Genomic DNA, 21,540 nt, shown 5'->3' on the forward strand with positions numbered 1-21,540 from the left:
GAAACCGAGACGAAGCGCCGAGAAATCCGGGAGGCTGGCACAACTTGAAACCCGATGCCCCTGGAGCCCTCACCTGGCACCAGAGATTAAAGGGCGGAGGCCAACCAGACCACCTCTCCCCTGCGACGGCAGTGTGGGGCCTGCAGCCCGGGAGGGGCAGGGGCGGCCTGCTGGCATCCAGCGAATGGGGACGATGGCCCCTGCCGGGTGCTGAGGGTGGCCGAGGGGAGAGCGCCACCGGCTTTCCTGGGAGCAGAGCGCCCCTGGCTGGAGACGCCAGTCCCTGAGAGAGAAGCAAACTTCTCCCGGGCGGGGGAGCCCCCACTGCACAGTCGCCCAGTATCTTCCCTGATTCTACTTGGTCTTTCCACCGGTTTCCGTAAGAAGTTGACACCAATTTCATATTAAAAACAAAAGAAAACAAATACATACGGGGGCGCCCGGTGGCTCGGTCGGTTAAGCTTCCAACTCTCCGGATCTCTCAGGGTCGGGAGTGCGCGCCCCACACTGGGCCCCCTGCTGGGCGAGGAGCCTGTCATTCGAGGCCGACATTCAGATGCTGTTCATGAATCAAAGTTTCTTCAAAATCTTCACGCCAAGTGGAGAGCGTGCATTGTCCTGAGTGTACGTCGTTTTATTCTTTTTCATAAACCTCACTTTTTACTCGGAAGAAAACGCCTCTTCTGTGTTCCTAGTTGGAAGAGGCTGTGCCCGCGCCCCACGCGGCTGCGGCCCACAACAGCGAGTCGGGAGAGAGGAGGGTCGTTGCCGCTCTGCGATCAGCCTCCTAACACGCTTTCCAGCACAAGCCTTCCTACAGAGGGGGGGTTCCTTCTGGCCTGCTCCTCCCAGACTCACTAGTGGACAAGTTCCACATCTGTCCACGCTACAGCAAACGTGGACAGACGTGGGCAGTGACCTATATGAGGACAGGACTGAAACAGGTGTAGATTTAAGGTGCAGGTCAAAGGGGAGAGAGAGGCACCTCTTAGACGTGCATCTGACAGCCTGGGAGGCGGGGGTGCCGCCGCTGTCAGCACCGCGCCCAGACCTAGCCGAGGCGGAATTAAATGAAGGGTTTATGGTGCTGTTCCCCACATGTCACAGCAAACAGAGCAATAGCAAAATCCCTGGTGGACCCCTTGCTCTCCAGCCATCCCCCCAGCTAGGAAGGGAAGCTGACCCCGGGCTGGCCAGTGGGATGAGTTGAACAGGTGCGCACGTGCGGGCTTAGGAGCCCCACAGAGGAAATCCCAGAGAGAGAAACAGCGGACAACCCACGGCACCCAAGGACAGATCTTCCTAGTGACCCTAACTCCCCCGGGGGCCTCCAGAACGAGTGAAGAGTCGCCAAGTCCTTCAAGGAAAACCAGGACCCCCAGAGAGCTGAAAAGCGGTGGGGCGTTCAGTCCCGACAAGCTAGAGGGAACCTTCACAGCGTTAGGGTAAGGGTTAGGGTCAGCTTGCTTGCGGCTGGAGGCCGGAACTTGGGGAACCCTCTCCCACACCGGGCGACGGGGCTGAGCGTCCGCTGCGGGGCAGACGGCGGAGGGCGTAAGTCCGGCACGTGGAGCGTGGGGGCTGCCCCGGCTGCTGCGGGCGGCTCGGTCAGACTCGGGGGCAGCGTCCTCCTCCGGAAGCGCAAACCCCGCCGGCCCGGGTCGGACCTCTGCAGGGCGCCCACGCAGGCCGTCATGCACCGACTTCGGGCGAGGGACTGGACGGAAATGCCCCGAGGGGGGTCGGCCGTTGTCGGGGCGACGGGGTGGCGGTGGGGGAGGGCGGCCGAGTTCTGTCTCCACGGACACCGTGCAGGCTCCGCCGACGCTACGAAAGGCGGACAGCCGAGGCCTGGAAGGAGCCCAAGAGGAAAGAAAGGCTGGAGACGACACCCTGACCCCCAGCCTGACCCCCCCCCATCCTCGTGGCCCGGGGCCAGAAGACTCGGGCCGGGGGAAGGCGGGGGTTAGGCTGGAGGCGCGGGCCGGGCGCACCGCCGTCCCGCGGGCCGGCGCCCCAGGCCGCGGCCCATGGCGCCCAAGAAGCAGCGCGGGCCCGGCGCGGGGCGGCGGCCGGGCGCGGCGGGAGACGGCGCCGAGCCGCGGCCGTCGGAGCGCGGGCAGCACCTGCAGCGCGAGCACAGGCTGCTGTCGGCGCAGCTGGACGCCTGCGAGGCGCGCGTGGAGCAGGTGCTGCGGGACAACGCCCTCCTGGACCGCGAGGCCGCGCGCCTGCGCGAGGAGAACCGGCTCTTCGCCAGCTACGTGAGCGCGCGCGCGCAGCGCTGCGCCCGGGCCGTCGTGCGGCTGGACGAGCAGAACCGCGTGGACCTGACGCAGGTCCACTGGCAGCGGGCCGAGCTGGCCTCGCTGTACCGCGGGCGCGAGGACGGCGTGCGCTCGCAGCTGCTGGACATGGAGGCGCGCGCGGCGCGGATGGCGCGCCAGGTGCGGGAGCTGCAGCCCTACAAGGCTAGTGGGCGCGCCCGGCGGGCGGTTGGGGCGGGCGCGCGCCGCGCGGCCCCGGCTGACCCGCGTGCCCCCGGCCGCCGCAGGAGCTGCAGCTGGAGCAGTTGGCGCGGATCCGCGCGCTGGAGCGCGAGCTGCTGCACATGCGCGTGGAGCACACGCAGCTGCTGCACCGCGTCAAGGGCCGCTTCCTGGAGGACAAGGCGGCCTTCGAGCGCGAGGCGCGGCAGCGGGTGCAGTCCCTGGCGCGGCGCGCGGAGCGGGAGGCGGCGCGCGCGCTCATCCTGCACACGCAGGCCGTCCGGGCTGACAACGCGCGCCTGCGGCGGGAGCTCCTGCGGCTCCTGCGCTGGGCCCAGCTGCTGCACGACACGCGGCGCCGGCTTCTGGAGCAGCGGGGACAGCTGCGGCGCGAGCACGAGGACACCCGGGACCTGGCGCGGGTGCATGGCTGGCTGCGCCGGGGCCGCGACGGACCGCCGCTGTGGCAGCCGCCGCCGCCGCCCGCCTCGCGTGCCGGGTCCTTCGCCCCCTCCACAGCGCCATCGAGCGTGGCCGCTCGGGCCCCGTCGCGCGCGGGCTCCGGGTCACTGTTCCCGCCGCGCGCGGGCTCCGGGATCCCATCGCAGGCCCCTTCGAAGGCCGGTTCTCGGGTTCCATCCCAGCACTCACCGCGCGCGGACTCCCGGGTCGCGTCCCTGATCCCGCCCCACCGGGAGTCCCGGGACCCGTCCATGACCCCGTCCCGCCCGGGCTCGCGGGTCGCGTCCCTGATCCCGCCCCACCGGGGCTCCCGGGACCCGTCCTTGACCCCGTCCCGCCCGGGCTCCCCGGTCGCGTCCCTGATCCCGCCCCACCGGGGCTCCCGGGACCCCCGGGACCCGTCCTTGACCCCGTCCCGCCCGGGCTCCCGGGTCGCGTCCCTGATCCCGCCCCACCGGGGCTCCCGGGATCCGTCCTTGACAGTGTCGCACCCAGGCTCCCAGGTCTCTTCGAGGTTCTCCCTACCCGAGCCCGCACACAGCACGACTCCCTCCGCTCAGCCTGTCCTGGGCCCAGGCTCTTCCCGTCCCGCGGTCGAAGGAGACCGCGGGCGCTGACGCTGCGGCGCAAGGCGAGTGCGCGAGAGACGGCGGGCGCGGGCGCGGGCGCGGGCGCGGGCGCGGGCGCGGGCGCGGGCGCGGGCGGGGGAGGTGAGCGCGCGGCGCCCGCGGACTGCGTGAACGCGGTGTTAATAAAGGTGTGACCCGCCCTCCTGGCTCTGGCGCCACAGGGACCACTCACTCTGGCTTCCAGTTCCCTAACTGCGCGGTGGCCGGATGCGTCCCTCTCCTCCTCCGCTGACCCCAGCTGCTCCGCGAGCGGGCCACACTAGTGTCCTCCCGCCGGCGCTGGCAGAGACGGACGTCGCCCGCACGGACAGAGGCGGCCAGAGCAGGAAAGGAGGCCGGCCGGGAGGAGCTGGGCGACCACGGGTTGTAGCCCCGAGGGCCAGGGTGCGATGACCTGCGGTCAGGACGGCCATTGGGGCGGGGGAGAGTGGGGCTTGCCACCAAGGGCCACGGGAGGAGTGATTTTTAATACAATTTCCAACAGAGAAAAGTTGCTGAGTACAGAGAACTCCCGTTTACCGAGATTTCGTCCCCAGGTCTGTGTCTGCATTTTTTCCTGAACCACTTGAGATTCGGTTCAAGACATTATGCCCTTCAGTTAAAAAATTTAAAAATCCTTAGTGTTCCTGAGCACAAGAACGTTCTACCTTACCCCCCGGTACGATGACCCAAATCCGAAAATTTAGTACAGAGAAAACAGTATTTGCTAAGCCCCAGCTCCTACGAAAATGTCGGCTGTCCCGCTCTCCGGGGCCGCACAGGGACGGCGTCCAGCTCTCAGTCCGTGCGCCCAGGCTGGCCAGTGGGATGCCCCCTCGGTTGTGGCTGTGGGAGGTCCAGCAGCTCCTGGGGGAGGCCAGATCCCGCATACCCTCAGTACTGACCCAAGGGCTGGGGACTTCATCCTGGCCACAGAGGGAAGGTTCTTAGAAATCCTGGGTCTTTGGTTGCGTCCGGGGACCTGCGCCCGAGAGGCCCAAGCAGGAGGCTGGGGCACTCCGGCAGCGGCGGCGGCGGCGGAGGGCAGGGCTGGGGGAGCCTTGGGGCCTCGCCGGGGCAGCCGCCCCCACCGTGGCAGGGGTCCGAGCAGCAGGTCCTGATGGCCCGGTCAGCCTTAAAATAAAACTCCCAGTTACTCTACAGAAACAGGTTTGTTCAGCATCGGCAGCGGAGCCGAGCCGTCGGGACACAGCTTCAGTTTCAGAGAGGAAAGGGGGCGCCGGCGCGTTAGGCTTCTCGGAGGCCGAGCTGTCGGTGGGGAGGAGAGGAAGCCGGTCTTCCTCCCGCTGGGGTCCGAGCTGCGGTGACTGCAAGGTCCCCGCGGGGTCCGCGAAGGCGAGGCCGGGCGTGAGCGCTGCCCCTGGCGGGACGAGGCCGCCGCTGGTTGGTGATCACCGCCCGTGCGAGAGGACCCGGGGGACCGCCGGGACGGATGGAGACAGGAGTTCGGATCCCAGGTTTAACGTGGAGCCTTTAGTCATCAAGGGCAGTGTACAGTGACGGCGAGCCACCCAGGGGCAGTGGGCAGAAGCCCCGCCCAGCCGCACCTAGCTGTGTAGACGGTTCTGTACGCTTCGCACCCCGCCGGTGACACTCCAGTTGGAACGTTCTGGTCCTGGGTGGACAGGGTTCCTCCGCCCCTCCCAGCAGTAAATACAAGCACTCTTGCAAGGGCTCAGCATTTCTCTTTAAAAGGAACTAGGGGACACCTGGGGGGCTCAGTGGGTTAAAGCCTCTGCCTTCGGCTCAGGTCATGATCTCAGGGTCCTGGGATGAGCCCCGCATCGGGCTCTCTACTCAGCGGGGAGCCTGCCTCCCCCCCTCTCTCTGCAGGCCTCTCTGCCTGCTTGTGATCTCTGTCTGCCAAATAAATAAATAAAAATCTTAAAAAAAAATAAAAGGAACTAGGGCTCTTTTGAGATTTGGGGAAGGAAACAATACCAAATGAGTTTAGGAGAGCTTGTGCCAGAAAGCAAGGCTGCTCCCAGAAAGAGACGCGCCAGACGTGCCAGACACGGTGACACAAGTGAAGGGCTCTGAATGGCGAAAAAGTCAACAATTTCAGCATCAAAAGAATAACGGCCATCCTGAATAGAAACATACCAAATATATAAAATGTGTAAGTTTAAAATATTATAAAAACCCACCCCGTCAGTCATCTTGAAGGTTGCTACTATAGTAATCCCTTATCCTAAAAACTGGTAAATGAGGAATCGCACCCACTCTGACTTTGCGCTAGGAACGATATTTCAGGATAAATTGGAGAAGGAAAGTTCTGCATTGAATTCCATCTAACAGCTGCGGGAGAAGTCATTGGCAATGTCGTAATGAAAGCCTATAGGTGGAAGATTGATGACCAGAACGGAGGATTCAGCTGCCCCTCGGGATCCACGAGTGACCCTAACTTTACCAAGAGGTTTTGTTAAGTGCCTCCTGGTATGAAGCAATAGAGCGCACTGAGCAACCAGGAGAACATGTTGGCAAGAAACAAAGTATCCGATCAAGTTTCCGAGGGGAAACTATCACAGTATACAACACAGGGAGAAGCGGAACATATTGAAAGGGTCAGGGTGCAGTCATTCGAGTCCTCTACAGGCCAAATAATTTTGTCAAAAAATAAATCAATAAATAAACGGGAAGGAATTTTTTAAAAAGAGGGAAGGGATGGGGCGCCTGGGTGGCTCAGTGGATTGAAGCCTCAGCCCAGGTCATGATCTCAGGGTCCTGGGATCGGAGCTCCTTGCTCGGCGGGGAGCCTGCTTCCCCCTCTCCCTCTGCCTGCCTCTCTGCCTACTTGTGATCTCTCTGTCTCTGTCAAATAAATAAATTTTTTAAAAATCTTCAAAAAGAGGGAAGGGAAATTGTTATGGATTAACAGACTTAAGATACTTTCCCACTAAATGCAACATACAGACCGTGTTCAAACCCCCATTCTAATTTGAAGTGTTCAATCAAGATGAAGTGCTTTGGTACTCATGAAGCGAGTAAGCAGTGGTAAGCCCCACACTTCCTCTTCCCGGGTACTCCTGGCAACTGATACTCCAGTCTCTCTTCTGCCCAGACACCCCATTCTCTAGACCCTCTAGCCCACTGATTCCCATAAAACAGCTCCCTAAGAGACATCACTCAGACTGGGCATTTGTCCATTTCTCCTTGTAGTTCGCTCATTTTTACTTTATGTATTTTGAAGCAATTGTTAATTGCATACGAGTTTAGAACTCTTCCCGTAGTGCCTTCCTGTAGTATGGGGGGTCCGGCTCTCTCACCGGTCTGCACTGCTCTCCTTTACACCTCTGCCTGCAGCCTGTCTCTATTAAGATGGCTGCTCGAGCTTTCTTCTGGTTTGTCTTGCACACCACTTTCTTCTTCTTCTTTTTTTTTAAGATTTTATTTATTTATTTGACAGACAGAGAGATCACAAGGAGGCAGAGAGGCAGGCAGAGGGAGAGGAGGAAGCAGGCTCCCCGCTGAGCAGAGAGCCCGATGTGGGGCTCGATCCCAGGACCCTGAGATCATGACCTGAGCCGAAGGCAGAGGCTTTAACCCACTGAGCCACCCAGGTGCCCCTGCACGCCCCTTTCTATGGGTGACCATTTTATATTTCAGATGTGTCCCTAGTAACAGTTATAAGTGGTGCTTATTATTTTAAATACAGTCTAACAGGGGCACTTGGGTGACTCATTTGGTGAAGCATCTGCCTTTGGCTCAGTTCATGATTCTGGGGTCCTGGGATGGAGCCGGGTGTCAGGCTCCCTGCTCAGTGGGGAGTCTGCTTCTCTCTCTCCCTCTGCCCCTTCCCCCCACCCCCTGCCCCCGCTTGTTCACTCTGTCACTCTCTCTTAAATAAGTAAAAAAAAAACCAAAAAAACAAAAAAATACAGTCCAACAATCTTTGTCTTTTAACTACACATTGTAGTTGTTTTATATTAGTTGATTTGCAGTATTTTTAAAAAGATTTTATTTATTTGAGAGAGAGCATGTGCGTGCAAGCGGGGGAGGGGCATGCAGAGGGAAAAGCAGACCCCCCACTGAGCAGGGACCCCCCCCCCCCCAAACTAGGCGATGTGGGGCTGGATCCCAGGACCCTGGGATCATGACCTGAGCTGAAGGCCCACGCCTAACCCATTGAGCCACCCAGGGGCTCCCGGTGTATTTTTTTTTCCAGTTTATTTTATACTTTGTGTTTTCTCTCTCTTTTCGTGTCTCATTTGTTCTCCTCTACTGGAATCAACTCTTCTCTTCTAGTGCTCACTGGAGAAATGGAAACAGGCACATTTAAGTTCATGAAGATGACACACTTTCCCTCCTCCTCCCCCTCAGAATGCTTTAAATTTCCAACATACCTTCCCAGTCTGAAAAAAAAATACCTTCCTGGTCGAGAAGCTCCTGAGAACAAGATGACCCACAAATCAGACATCATTGCTTTCCTTGTGAACATCCATCTCGCTGGACACTCACCGTTTGAGACGCATCTGTGCGTGTGCTGGGATTCGACCGTGTTTACAAGTCCTGCCGAGCTGGTTCTGCCGCTCCCTTGCCCTTGTGCGGCTTCCCGGCCCCTCTTGTCTAAACAAGCTGCTCAGACCCAGCCGTGGTCCGCCCCAGGCAGCTGCTGCCCTGAAACCACCAGGAGGATGGAGGACAGTGTGACCCCTCAGGCCCCTGAGGCTGGGCCACACAGGACACCCAGCCTGCAGGATGCCCACCGGGAGATCGACCCAACTGGGCACCTCCAGTGCAGGCCTCCCTCAGATTGTCGTGACTATCCTCCTGTGTCCCCTCAGCACCCGCCCACTGCTCTGTGGCTCCAGCCCCAAGTCCCGCGGGGTTTTCCCCATCGCCGCCTGAATCCCTCGCCCGGGAACTTCCAGGCCAGCCCAGAGAGGGGGGATCACCCACAGCCATGCTCTGTCCCCTCCCAGAAAAGAGCCAATGACCTTGTTTAGCTTTCAAATAAAATAAAATAACAGCATAGAGCAAGGGTAAGTCTTTATAATGATATACAGAGAAAGGCCAACCGCACACCAGGATAAGCAGGTGCACGACCTGGAGAGGCCCCCTCCCCCACACTGCCCAGGCCTCAGAGGGGCGCAGGAGAAGAAGCGCCATGGGGGGCGGGGAGCAGAGCGTGGGGGCAGCCAAGCCGGAGCTGCTCCTCCGTCTGAAGCGGGCACCCTCCGATTCCGCTGTCTCCCAGGACCCTGTTCCGCTGTGCCGCGTATTGAATTGTGTCCCCAAAAGACACGTTCAAGCCCCAGCTTCGGATGCGAGCTTATCTGGAAACAAGGCTACAGCACTCACGTGGGTGCAGGGTGGGCCTCGTCCAGGGGGATCAGCGTCCTTCTAAGAAGACGGGCACATGAAGACAGACGCGGGAACACCCCTGACGACAGAGGCAGAGCCAGAGCCGCGCTTGTAGGCCAGGGCGCCCCAGGTGTCACCGGCACCACCGGATGCGGGAAGGCCCTGCAAAGACTGTCCCCCAGAGGCCTCAGGGGTAGCACGGCCTGCTTGCTCCTGGACCTCAGGCTTCCGGCTGCAGTACCCAGATGACAAATTTCTGTCGTCTTCAGCCGCCCCAGGAAACTGCCCCGGCCCGTGTGCACACACACGGCGGCGCGGTCGGCACAGACGTGTCCTCTGGCAGGACACATAGTACGGCAGCCCGCGGTGGTGCTGAGGGGATGGGGACAAGGAAGGTCCACGCCAGACCAACCCGGCACATGTGGAAGGACGCGGGGGTTCCACAAGCGTGAGGCAAACAAACGGAAATCGCAGGCTCATTTACGCAGCACGTGACAAGCCCTGGGGCACACACGCCAGCGGTAACAGAATTCCCCTGGGGCCGGGGCCGGAGGCCAGGATCTCCGGCTTTCCACTCTGTCTCTCGCTGTATTCAACGAGGCTTATGTTGAACTATAATGTGGAATACATTTCACTAAAACACCATGCACTTGGCTCTTTTCTAGACAAAAGTCATTGGAGTGGGACGCCTGGGTGGCTCAGTGGGTTAAGCGGCTGCCTTCGGCTCAGGTCATGATCCCAGCGTCCTGGGATCGAGTCCCACATGGGGCTCCTTGCCCCGCAGGGAGCCTGCTTCTCCCTCTGCCACTCTGTCTGCCTGTGCTCGCTCTCTCTCTCTCTCTCTCTGACAAATAAATAAATAAAATCTTAAAAAAAAAAAAAAGTTAAAAAAAAAAAAAGTCGTTGGAGTAATTGGTCAAGGGAACCAGAACCTCACTGCACCCTCCCCGGCGTGACTGTCCACAGCTTCTCACCGGACAGTCAGACCCTGGGGCCTCCCGGTGAGGGGCTCTCAAAGGGTCACATAGGACAGGGATGAAGGAGCAACACTACACCACCTGGGCTTTCTAGGACCCAAATGGGGGGCCCGGGCTCCCGAGAAGACCAAAGACGGGATCGCGGGCAGCGGGGCTGCTGGGGGGAGAACGTGTGCGGAGGGAGGAGGGACCTCCACGTGGCACGCGGGGCCCAGGCCAACCCACAGGGCGCTCTGAGAGTCCCCCCAGGGAGAGGGGTGCACGGCCAGCCCCCAGTGGCACATGTATTCTGGCCCAGAGCAGGCTCACATCCTCCGTCCCCAAAACTGCAGATAAAAGAGGCAGCATGATGGGGGCAGCGCGCTGCTGGCCGGGCCCGCCTTCTCTGAGAAGTCTGATACTTTCTCTCACGGGTCACTCTGCCCCCAGGGACGTGGGGGTATTGTCCAAACCTGACCTCCGTGCTCCGTGGCCGGCATGCAACGGGCGCACAGAGTTTGCGGATGGAGACGAACAGGCCCGGGGGCTGCGGGAGGCTCACGCCCCCACAACCGCAGAGGCGCCCGAATGCGCGGCGAGGGGTCTTCCGGGGAAGTACAGGACGTGGGCGGTGTCCACGGGAATCTGGTGGGAGCTGCCAGCCGGCACGCTGGTGCCGGTCCCCGGGTCTCCTTACGAAGCTCCTGGAACAGAGGGTTCTCGGGAGAGACGAGTGAGGGACCAGGGGAGGCCTCAGGGAGGAGGAAACGCGTTCAGGGGGAGGTCATGCCTCGCCCAAGCACCAGCGCGTCCCCCTTAACTCCCATCCGTCTTTCCGTCCGTCCGCTGCCTTCGGTGGCAGCAAGGGCTGAGATGCAGCCCTCGCCGTGGCCTTCCGTGGCACACTCCGTGATCCCCCCGCGGGGGTCGCCCCCGTCACTCGGTGTCCCCCAGCACCTGCCCACAGAGCTGAGCACAGACGACTTCAGACGGGACGCGGCCTGCCGGTGCAGCCCAGCCAGCCAGGCCGGGTGAGCGAGGGGCCGCGTGGAGCCTGGCCCGGCCCAGTTCCGCCGCCCCAGGGCACCCGCATGGCCCGCTCGCATCCTTCCGCGCGCCTCATCGGACGGAACGCAGTTGGCTGCACAACCCTGTGTTGCTCCCACATTCCACACAATTGCGTCAAGAAGTGAAAGATGAAAGCCCCGAAGCAGGTGACCAGACAGCCGGTTCCCGCAGGACAGAGCTGGGGCCGAGCGTCATCCTCAGCGCCTCCTGCCCACGGATCCGGGTCGGGCCATTACAACCCACGCTCAAACGCCCTTTGAAGGCCTTCGAAGCTCCACGAGGTGGCGGGAACACACTGGCCATCTCCCCGCCCGAGGGCTCCAAACTCGAGAAAAAGACCAGCACTGCCGGAAGGGGCTGGAGTCTGTGGGCACCAGACACTCCCACACTCTGTTGCGCAGACCCCCATGTATGCTGGGGGCCTTGGGGGCCGCGGCCCCTGGCTTCACTTTTCGCGCCAGGCCTGTGCTGTGGGAGCAGCGCCCTCCTCCAGCTGGTCTGCGGCCCCGCTGACCCAGAGAGGCTCCTGCCCTGAACCCAGTTGTCCCCCCAGACTCCTACGTTGAAGCGCCGACCCCTGTGTGGTGTGCTGGAAGGTGGGGCGTCGGCCGGTGATCGGGTCAGATGAGGTCATGAGGGTGGGGCCCCCACGATGGCGTTTGTGCCCCGTAAGATCGGACGGCAGAGCTCCCCGCACCACCAGGTAAGAACACAGCGAGGAGGGGGCCGTGTGCAGGCCAGGAAGTGGGTCCTCGCCAGAACCCAGCCCTGCCGGCACCCCGGTCTCAGACTTCCAGCCTCCAGGGCTGTGAGAACCCCGTCTGTCGTGTAGGCTGTCCAGCCCGCGGGGTTGTGTGACGGGCTGAGCACAAGGACAGATTCTGTCACTTGAAGGCTTAGCGGCTGTTCTCAACCATCTTCAGTACATCTTTTTTTATTTGTATTTATTTTTTATTTTTAAAAGATTTTATTTATTTATTTGACAGATCACAAGCAGGCAGAGAGGCAGGCAGAGAGAGAGGAGGAAGCAGGCTCCCCGCTGAGCAGAGAGCCCGATGCGGGGCTCCACCCCGGGACCCCAAGACCATGACCCGAGTGGAAGGCAGAGGCTTAACCCACTGAGCCACCCAGGCGCCCCCATCTTTCAAATGAATGAATAAAAGAACGAACGTGTTTATTTATTTACTCACGTACGTACTTCGGAGAGCGAGCAGTGAGCAGGGCTGGGGCAGCGGGAGAGGGTCGCAAACAGACCCTCGGCAGACCCTGGGCTCAGCAGTGCTCCTGAGAGCAGAGGCAGGGCCGAGGCCCAAGGACCTCAGACCAGCAGACCCCACGCAGGCCTGTGTGACCGAGTACCAGGGTCTGGCCACAGGACAGCGGGAGACCACCATTCCCAACCGCCCATGTTCGCGATGATGAACAAACAAGCACCAGGCCCCGAGCGCGGCTGGAGAGGCTGAGCCGGAGAGCGGCGCGGGGAGAGCAGCGGCCACGCGGCCAGGGCTGCTCGCGGAGGGTTTGCAGAGCACAGCTCTGGCCGCGAGCTCCGGCCAATGAAGGCGGCTTTCCTGACCCTCTGAAGTGCTCACAAGTGACAGGTGCTGGCCGCAGGGGCTGCGCTTCTGGGGGCCACGGGGGTCACTGGGCACAGGCTGGAGGACCCCGACCTAAGGAGGAGCGTGCTGGGGCCCCAGGGGCAGGGAGAGTAGCCACCAGAGTAAAGTCTGTCCCCTCGGCTCAGGTCAGTCGAACAAGGGACTCACTCCAGCAAAGTGACACGGGAGGGACAGAGGAGCACACGGAGGAGCTAAAACCGCAAACAGCAGAAAACGGAAAATCGAGTCCGGCGTCCCCCACCGTTGCCTCATAGCCAGGTGAGCTCCAAGGGCCCCGGCAGGCGGGCTCTGGGACAGTGCAGCGGGCTGGGGCGTCCCAGCAGCAAGGCCCTGCCAGGGGGCCCGGGGGCCCGGAAGCTGTGCAGCCCTGCCTGGTTCTGGGCCACTCACCCTCCAAGCCGTAAGTGTCCTTCCGACCGGGTCTCTGACCTGGGGATCCACACCAGCCAGCATCTCCCGCAGACCCCACTCAAACTGCGGGCCACACTGCCCTCCTGTCCCGCCTCACACCGTCCCGCGTGCTTGGTACTCCCCAAGGAAGCGCTCGGTGCAGGAACGGCACCCGCGGCGTCCTGCGGCCCAGCTCACAAAGCAGCCGCACAGCCCACTGTTCCACTGCGAGAGGGAAATGCCATCAGCGGATGCCCTGGGCAGCAACTCCCCTGGGCTTCCCGAAACTCAGGTCTCTCACTCTCCTCGACCCACGGCTCAGCTCCCTGTTGCATGGTCTGGGACCATGGAATCCTTCTCAAAAGGCAGGAAAGGTACTGTTTCATTTGTACACACAGAGCAAGCATGCCAGGGCTCAGGCCAGCCCGTGGGCGGTCCTCCAGAGAAGTCACCCCGAAGCAGAGACAACAGAAATGCAGAAGGGAATGGGGGCCTCGCGGGGAGCCGGCTGGGCTCTCCCCGCAGGACCCTGCTGTTGAGAAAGGCCCACGGAAGTTTCCCGCAGCTTGAAAGCTAACCATGGAAAGGTCTGACGGAGGAAGATGGGGCTGCCTCCAGGGGGGCATGGAGAAATGCCCTTGGCCAGAGTCGGCCCAGGATGGCCCCTTTGCGGCACACAGGACAAGAACCCAGGTTCCCAGCCCCCTCAGCCTGGCCTCGAGGTTCTAGGGCCAGCCAGGCACCAGACAGGTTCTCACCCCGCGGGCCGAGCTCCTTAAATGGCCCCGCAGCAGCCCCAGGAGAAGCCCTGCTGGCCAAGGTCCGGACGCTGCCACTGTTCGTGAGAACTGTGTGCACACGTCCTCAAAGGGCCCTGCCTGGCTCCTGTAACACGGACAGCTCGCACCAGGAGCAGGACGTCACACGTGGCTTCTCCGGAGGCTGCAGGACAGTGAGGAATGAAGAAGCTAAAGCTCGCATGTTCAGGCCGGAAGAAAAGACGGGGGACGGTCCCCAAGGAGGAAAAACCTCAAGAGGCCTGAAGCTTCGCCAGGGAAGACGCCTGTGACGGGCTGTGTGCGTCCCCCCCAAACTCACACGTGGAACCCCTCACCCCCGGGATGGCTGTAGTCGAGGGTGAGGCCTCTAAGGAAGTGATCCTTAGGGTACGTCCCTGATCCCACAGGGTTAGCGTCCTCGTAAGAGGAGACACCCCAGAGCTCGCTGTTCACTCCCTCTCCCTCGGGCCACAATCCACAAGCCAGGAAGTGGTTCTCCGCAGGGCGAAAGCGGGCAGAGACCTGACGCGGGACTTCTAGCCCCCAGAGTGGGGGAGAAACACATAAAATGCACCTCCAGGACCGAGCTGCAGCCGCTCTTGCCAGCCTAGCGCGGAGGAGAGCGGTTCTCTAGGACATCTACCACGGTCTTTTTTTTTTTTTAAGATTTACTTATTTATTTTAGAGAGAGTGAGAAAGCAGGGAGAGGGGCAGAGAGAGTGAGAGAGAGGGGCAGAGAGAGTGAGGGAGAGGGGCAGAGAGAGTGAGGGAGAGGGGCAGAGAGTGTGAGGGAGAGGTCCTCAAGCAGAGTCCATGCTGAGCGGGGAGCCCGACGTGGGGCTCAATCCCACGACCCCGAGATCACCACCCGAGCTGTGATCAGGAGTCAGAAGCCCCCACGTACCACGGTCTTAATGTAAACGGTCGCCTTCCCCCAGCTCCACAGACGAGAGCCGCAGGCAGGCAGCCGCCGATCTCTGAGGCCACCATCAGGAGCCCCTCCCCATGGAGGCGCTGGGCGCTGGGCGCTCACCTGGGGCACGTCCATGGGGAGACGGGGGACGGTGGGGCTGGGGCGGCTCTGGGGAAAGGCAGGTGCAGAGAAGCAGCTGATCTGGGGAGACGACGAGTGAGCGAGGCTGCAGTCCCGAGGCCCCGCCTGACCCGAGCAGCACCTGCTCGGTAGACCAGGGGAGTCGGGAAACACGGGGCTCACGACTGCTTCTGCAGGGTCTGCTCCAGAGCAGAAGGCGCGGCTGAGGGTGGGGAGGGGCCGGCATCACTGCAGAAAACGGGACAGCTGGGGCGACTGAGCTTTACCTCCCATACGCCCGGACCCGGACATTCCCGAGAGCAAGGCACGGTGGGGCACAAAGGGCAGCTGAGAGCGGCTACTGAGGGCTGGAAGCCGGCAGCTCCGCTGTGCCCACGGACCTGCAGAAGTGGGGGCTAAGAGCCCACCGAGGCAACCTGGGTTCCTCCGCACGACACGGGCCCAGAAGCCCGTGCCCAGGGCACCGCATGCAGAGACGTCCTCCTGCACTTCCCCCGTGGACGAGGACCTGTCGCAGCCTTCCCCCAGAACCATGGGCATCCTTCCCGGGGCTGGGCACTAAGCCACCCCTCCCCTGCACTGGGCGGCCAGGGTCTGCTCAGCTCCAGCTTCGCCCCCAGGTCTGCTCAGAGCCGCCACGCCTCCCGCCGCCAGGGGCTCCTGTGCCCTTCCCAGGCAGCACAAGTGCCCCGAGATCCAGGAGAGGCTGGTCCCCAAGATGGCCCGAGAAGAGACAAACCAGCGGGAGGAAGGTGCGTAGTTCCCCATCCCGGGGATGAAAGAACGAGACCTCACTCCAGATCCCACACACCAACGGCATCGTGAAGGGCCCCGCCCGGCAAAGGTCCACCGAGGTCAGCGACTGGGTGAAATGCATAAATTCCCTTAAAAGCACATGTGAAACTGAGAAAAGAGAAAGAAACACTCTTCCCCCAGAGAAAAGAACAGCCCCGGCCGGCTCACGGGCCAAGTCCGCCGAACCCTTAAGAAGAAGCAGCGCCCTCGTCCGAAGCCCCCGAGAGACTGGCGGACGGGCCACCGCCACCCGCTCGCCTCCTGGCGGCCTGCGAAGCCCGGACGCCAAAACCTGACAGACGTTACGGAAAAGTGCAGGACCGTCTCTCTCTTCAGCACACAGACGTTATGTTCTTAAAGATTTATTTATGGGGCGCCTGGGGGGCTCAGTCGGTTAAGCATCTGCCTTCGGCTCAGGTCATGATCTCGGGGTCCTGGGATCGGTCCCCGCATTGGGCTCCCTGCTCAGCGGGAGGCCTGCTTCCCCCTCCCACTCCCCCTGCTTGTTTATTTATTTGAGAGAAAGAGAACAAGCAGGAGCAGGGCAGGGGCACAGAGAGTCTTGAGCAGGCTCCCCACTGAGCACGGAGCCTGGGGGCGAGGGGCGGTCAATCCCACGACCCCGAGATCATGACCTGAGCCGAAATCTAGAGTCGGAGGCTTAACGGACGGAGCCACCCAGGCGCCCCGGACACACACGTTCCTAACAAAACGTCAGTAAGCCTGATACAGCAACACGTACAGAGAACTCTAGGTCATGACCAAGTGGAGTCATCCAAGAATGCAAAGTCGGTTTGACCTCCGTGCGCTGGAGGCAGGGACTCGGGGCTGGAAGGTGCCCGAGAACATCGGCGCGCTCGGGAGCGACGCCCTCGTGGGCCGCGCTCGCCCAGTCGCCGCCTGGAGACCGCAGGACCCTCTCCACGCGCGTCTGCCTCGCTCGCCCCCCTCCTCCCAGCAGCTACCTCCTCTGAATGTTGTGACAATCATTCATTCAGTTTTTCCTTTTGACACTCACGGGTGTTTACGTCTGATTGTTAAATGTGTTCCTGAGTATGACCTTTCGGCTGGATTTTCTTTATGTTTTCAAGAGCCAGGCATCAGCTTTATTCAAAATGGCTTCCCCAACTGTTCCTAAATCATTTGAAAAGGAGGCAACACAATCACCCACTTTGACAGGATGAGGAGGGACGCCCGGGGGCCAGGTCGGTTAGGTGTCCGACTCCTGGTTTTGGCTCAGGTCATGATCTCAGGGTCGTGAGATCGAGCCCCATGTCGGGGGCTCCTTTAAGATTCTCTCTCTCCCTCTGTCCCTGCCCCCCCTTAAAAACACAGAATGAATGAGAAAACCCAATCAAATCATAGGATTACCTCAACAGAAGCAGAAAAGGCATTTGTTAAAATTCGGCATCCAATTCCAATGAAAACTCTTAACAAGGAACTCAGGAGAGCCTCCTCCACCGGACCAGACCTGCAGCCAGTCTCATGTTTAACAAGTACTGAACACCGTCCCTCTCAGATCCCGAGTAAGGCAAGGCTGACCACTCCCGGCTCCCCTCAGCTTCTTGAAGGTCCAAGCCAATGCGAGAGAGGAAGAAAACTCCAGCCCTCAAGATGATGGAGAAGGACGTGAAACTTACTTTCCAAAGATGACATGACTGTTTCCAGGAAAATCCTAAGATTTTGAGCTGATGAGTGAATTAAGTGAGGTCAAAGAACATGAAAATCCCTTACGTTGCTACTAGCAATGAATACTGGGAAAGTGAAATAAAAATTTTAAAAGTAACAACCACAAAAAGTCAAACACTTAGTGTGGTGTAAGGAATCCCTAGTTCCTGGCACAAAACTGGAGCCCGTGGCACTTCCTGAACCACCCCAGCGTCTTGTGTCCCAAGGAGCCCTCTCCGGGCTTCTGCTAATGCAGTGACTGGAAAAGGCCCTTTGAACCACAGGACAGGGGCAACCAGAGGGATGGAACTTTTGGTCCCCCCGCCCCCCGCAGGAGGGGAGGGGGCTGGATGGAGACTCCATCACCCAGGGCGCAGGACCTCATCATCACGCCCACCTAACGGGGCTCGCTCCGCGAACAGCAGAAAGGAGCAGGTCTGCAGAGCCTGTAGGCTGGTGACCCCCGGGAGGGGGAGCGGGGCGCTCAGAGCATCCGGGAGCTCCGGGCCCCTCTTCCTCCGGCTGCTCCTGGGTGGAAGCCTTGTCTAGAAAACCGGTAATCTAGGGCGCCTGGGGGGCTCCGTGGGTCAAAGCTCTCCTTTAGGCTCAGGTCATGATCCCAGGGTCCTGGGATCGAGCCCCACATCAGGCTCTCTGCTCAGCAGGGAGCCTGCTTCCTCCTCTCTCTCCGCCTGCCTCTCTGCCTGCTTGTGATCTCTGTCAAATAAAAAAAAAAAAAAAGAAAGAAAGAAAGAAAGAAAGAAAAAGAAAATCTAGAAAGTGAAGTGTTTCCCTGTGTTCCGAGACCGAACTAACTGCCCCCGAGGAAGGGGTCCTGGCAACCTGCGACCCGCATCCGCTCCGTCAGCAGCACAGGCGGCTCCCACGGGCGACGGGCGTCGGAAGCCGGAGGGTGGACGTGCGGGGCTGAGCTGTCCGCCCGGACAGTAGGGACCGGACACTGCCTGGCGGCACAATTCCATGAACCGCCTGCAGCTGTGGGAGGGAACCAGCAGCTGCGGAAGGAGGGACGCAAGGAGGGACGCGCGAGCCTCCACGCCCGAAGGTACAAACGGCGCAAAGCAAACCTGACGGCTCAAGTCAAGCGAGCGACAACCGTGTGCGGGTGTCGCGGGTGTCACGCTCCCGCCGTCCCCAGGGCTCTAGAACCAACGCCTCCGCGCGCGGAACCACCGCAGGCACGTCCAGGCGGACTGTGCACCGGCTGCGGGAACGCGAAGGGCCTCAAAGGACCGACCTTGAAAACCAAGGCGGGAAGTCGTGCAGCTCGATCCGAGGATGAGTCAAGCGCCCGTGGAGATGCGGGGCGGGGACGGAGGGCGCGCTGCACCGACAGGCAGGGTCTGCACGGTCAACCGCACCCGCGCAGCGCGGGGCAAAGGCAAGGGCTGCTCCGAGGGTTCGGGACTCCGGAGCCGGCGGGGAGGCGCCCGGGATCGGGTCAGGGCGGAGCGCGGCGCACACGCGGAGGCCGAATCCGGAGACTCCCAGAGAGCAGAGAAGCGCGGGTCACCGTGGGGCCCGCGTAGGTTCCTTACTGCGGCCTCAAGACGCTCAGATCACCAGGTTCGGCGTCATCAAACCCGAACCTCTCGCCCGCGCAGGGGAGTCCGCGAGAGGCCGCAAGCGGAGCGACCCCGACGCGCACCGCCCGGAAGGACCCGCACGCAGAGCCCGACGTCCCGCACGGCGGCGGCCGCGGAAAGAAAACGCTGCCCCCGTGGGACCACCTCCCCGGGCCGCCCGGTCGCCAGCTCCGACCTGCCTGGCCAGCGAGGGTGCGGCTCCCCTCGCCGAGACCTTTCTGCTTCGCTCCTCTGGGCTGCGGGCGCAGACGCGCAGCCAGAATCCGTCGTCGTCGCGGGTTTAGGGGTCCTTCGTGTGTTCTGGACGCTAGTCTCCTACGAGGTCAGTGGTTTTCAAGTCTCCTCCTCCCGTTCTGTGGGTGGCCTTTTTATCTGTTGACAGTGTCCTTGCTGCACAAGTTTTTCATCTTGATGAAGTGACGTTTGCTTTTGTTGCCTGTGCATTTGGTGTCACACCCAAGACATCATCTCCAGATCCAGTGTCGTGAGGGTTCTCCCCTGCATTTTCCCCTGGGAGTTCTGTGGCTTTAACTACTAAGTGTACGCCTTTGGTTCACTTGCAGTTAGTTTTTATATAGTTTTTACATGCGGTGTTAGGTGAGCACCCAACATCCCTTCCCTCCAACGTGGGTGTCCAGTTTCCCCAGCACCATCTCTCGACAAGACCGTCCTTTCCCCACTGAATGTTCTTGGCACCACTGGTAGAAGTCATCTGACTGTATACAGAACAGTTTATCCCTGGGCTTTACTGTATTCCAGTGGTCTGTAGGTCTGTGTTTATGCTAGTACCTACCACCAGACTTGATACCCCCGGAAGCTGGAGATCTGGCCCCAGCAGATCAAGTCCACAATACTGCATGATTCCATTGATATAACTTTGTTAATGTGACAAAATTATAGAAGCAGAGAAAACATTAATGGTTGCTAGCTGAGAAGGAGGGGTTTTAGGCAGAAGGGAAGTGAGTATGGCCATAAAAGGGTAGGGAGAGATCTTCTGGTGAGCAAATCTTTTGGTATCCTGGTATCAGTGTCCATCTCCTGGTTGTAATGTTGTACTATGGTCTTCAAGATGCTGCCTTTGGCGTAGGCGGGGCAAACAGAACACACAAACCCTCTGTGTTACACCTTACACGTGGATATAAGTCTATACTTATCTCAAAAAGTTCAAGAATAAAAACATGACCCTGGAAGATGCCTGAATTAATTAAATCAGCCTGTGCTCCAGTAGGGCTACCCCAGGGGCTGTTAAAAGTCTCCAGATGATGCTGAACCACACCCAGGGCCGTTCTTTTTGCTCCTGCGGCCTCCACCTGGCTCCCTCTGCATGGGGCACAACCGTGGCTGTCCTGGTATTTGTCAAAGGTTGGGGAGCTGGGGAGACCTAGCCCCCTACGTGAACCCCTCCTAAAGACTGAGTGGGAGACCCCAAGAGGGATGACCTAGGGGAACAGCGCCATCCCAGGAAGAGCTAGGAGGGTGCGCAGACCCCTCATGGGAAGTCCAGTGAACCTGGTTCATGGACAGGAAGACCTTAACCATGAAGGCACATGCTCAGGCACGTGGCTTTGGCTCATTCCCTTGGTGAGGGGACAGGGGCATGGGGAGCAACTGGGATCCCAGCAGTCCAGTGCCGTGGGAGACCTCTTAGCCCAAGCCCTGACCAGATGTCCCTATACCCCTGGGGTGTGTGGACACCCAGCCCTGAGCCCTCTTGCCTCACCGGGGACTGTGCTCCACCCAGCCTCCCTCTCCTGCTACTGCCCCAGCGACTTGTTCCACAGCACGCGTCCACCACACACTGCACACCAGGGCACTCCCCACACCCCAAGGCAGGGCAAGACTCGGCCCCTGTGCCACCAGCTCCCGCCACCATTCAGAAAGTGTGGTAGCCAGACGGGCTCATTTGGAGGAGCAGGAGCATGCGAAGCTTAATCTCGGGACTGCGAGTTCGAGCCCCACGTTGGGGGGACAGGTTACTTAAAAATTAAATCTTAAAAAGAGAGAGAAAGAGCCGTAATGGAAAAGATTCTAAATTTGATGAAAATAATAAATCCAAAGCCAATAGCAAAGCCAATAAACCCCGACTGGGATGAAAACAAAAACATACCAATGCACATCATAACCAAATGGCTGAAAGCCACTGATGAGATCTTAGAAGCACCTAGAGGAGAAAAAGATAGGAACAAGCAACAAAGCCAGAGCTGACTGCAGATGTTCATCGGAAGTAGTAGGGCAATGGAAGGACATCTTCAAGGTGAAGAAAGAAAACCCGTCACCCTAAAACTTCATATCCAGCCAAAGTACCCTTCAAAACTGAAGACAAAACACAGATGTTTTCAGCAGACCAGAGCTGAGACTTGCCTTGGGGCACCCGCAGTAAAAGAAATGATAGAGCACAGTAGTCAGGTTGCAGGAAACAAAATGTAAGCTTGGGCCAGAAATTGTAAATGTGTGAGTAAACGTAAAAGCCTCTTTCTTCTAATGTTAAAATTTCATTAAAATAGGGGCGCCTGGTGGCTCAGTCGGTTGGCTGTCTCAGGGTCCTGGGTTGGAGGCTTATGTCCAGCTCCCTGCTCAGCGGGGAGCCTGCTTCTCCTTCTGCCCCTCCCCCACTGACGCAAGCACGCACTCTCCCTCTCAGGTAAAATAAAGTCTTTAAAAAAAAAAAGATTACTGTGTAAAGTAAAAGTAATTACGGTATGTTCATTAGAACATATTTA

General features: G+C 60.0%; 1 protein-coding gene across 1 annotated transcript; it reads left to right on the forward strand.

The window, feature by feature from the left end:
• Window positions 1–2,030: 2,030 nt before the first annotated feature.
• Window positions 2,031–3,950, forward strand: CCDC166 (coiled-coil domain containing 166; the record flags this gene model as incomplete). The annotated part of the gene is made up of 3 exons (XM_080800180.1): window positions 2,031–2,471; window positions 2,555–3,454; window positions 3,819–3,950. The coding sequence occupies 3 exons, from the start codon at window positions 2,031–2,033 to the stop codon at window positions 3,948–3,950; spliced, it is 1,473 nt and encodes a 490-aa protein (XP_080656306.1).
• Window positions 3,951–21,540: the final 17,590 nt, after the last annotated feature.

This window comes from Martes martes (genome assembly GCF_963455335.1).
Source record: "Martes martes genome assembly, chromosome: 4".
NCBI lineage: Eukaryota > Metazoa > Chordata > Mammalia > Carnivora > Mustelidae > Martes > Martes martes.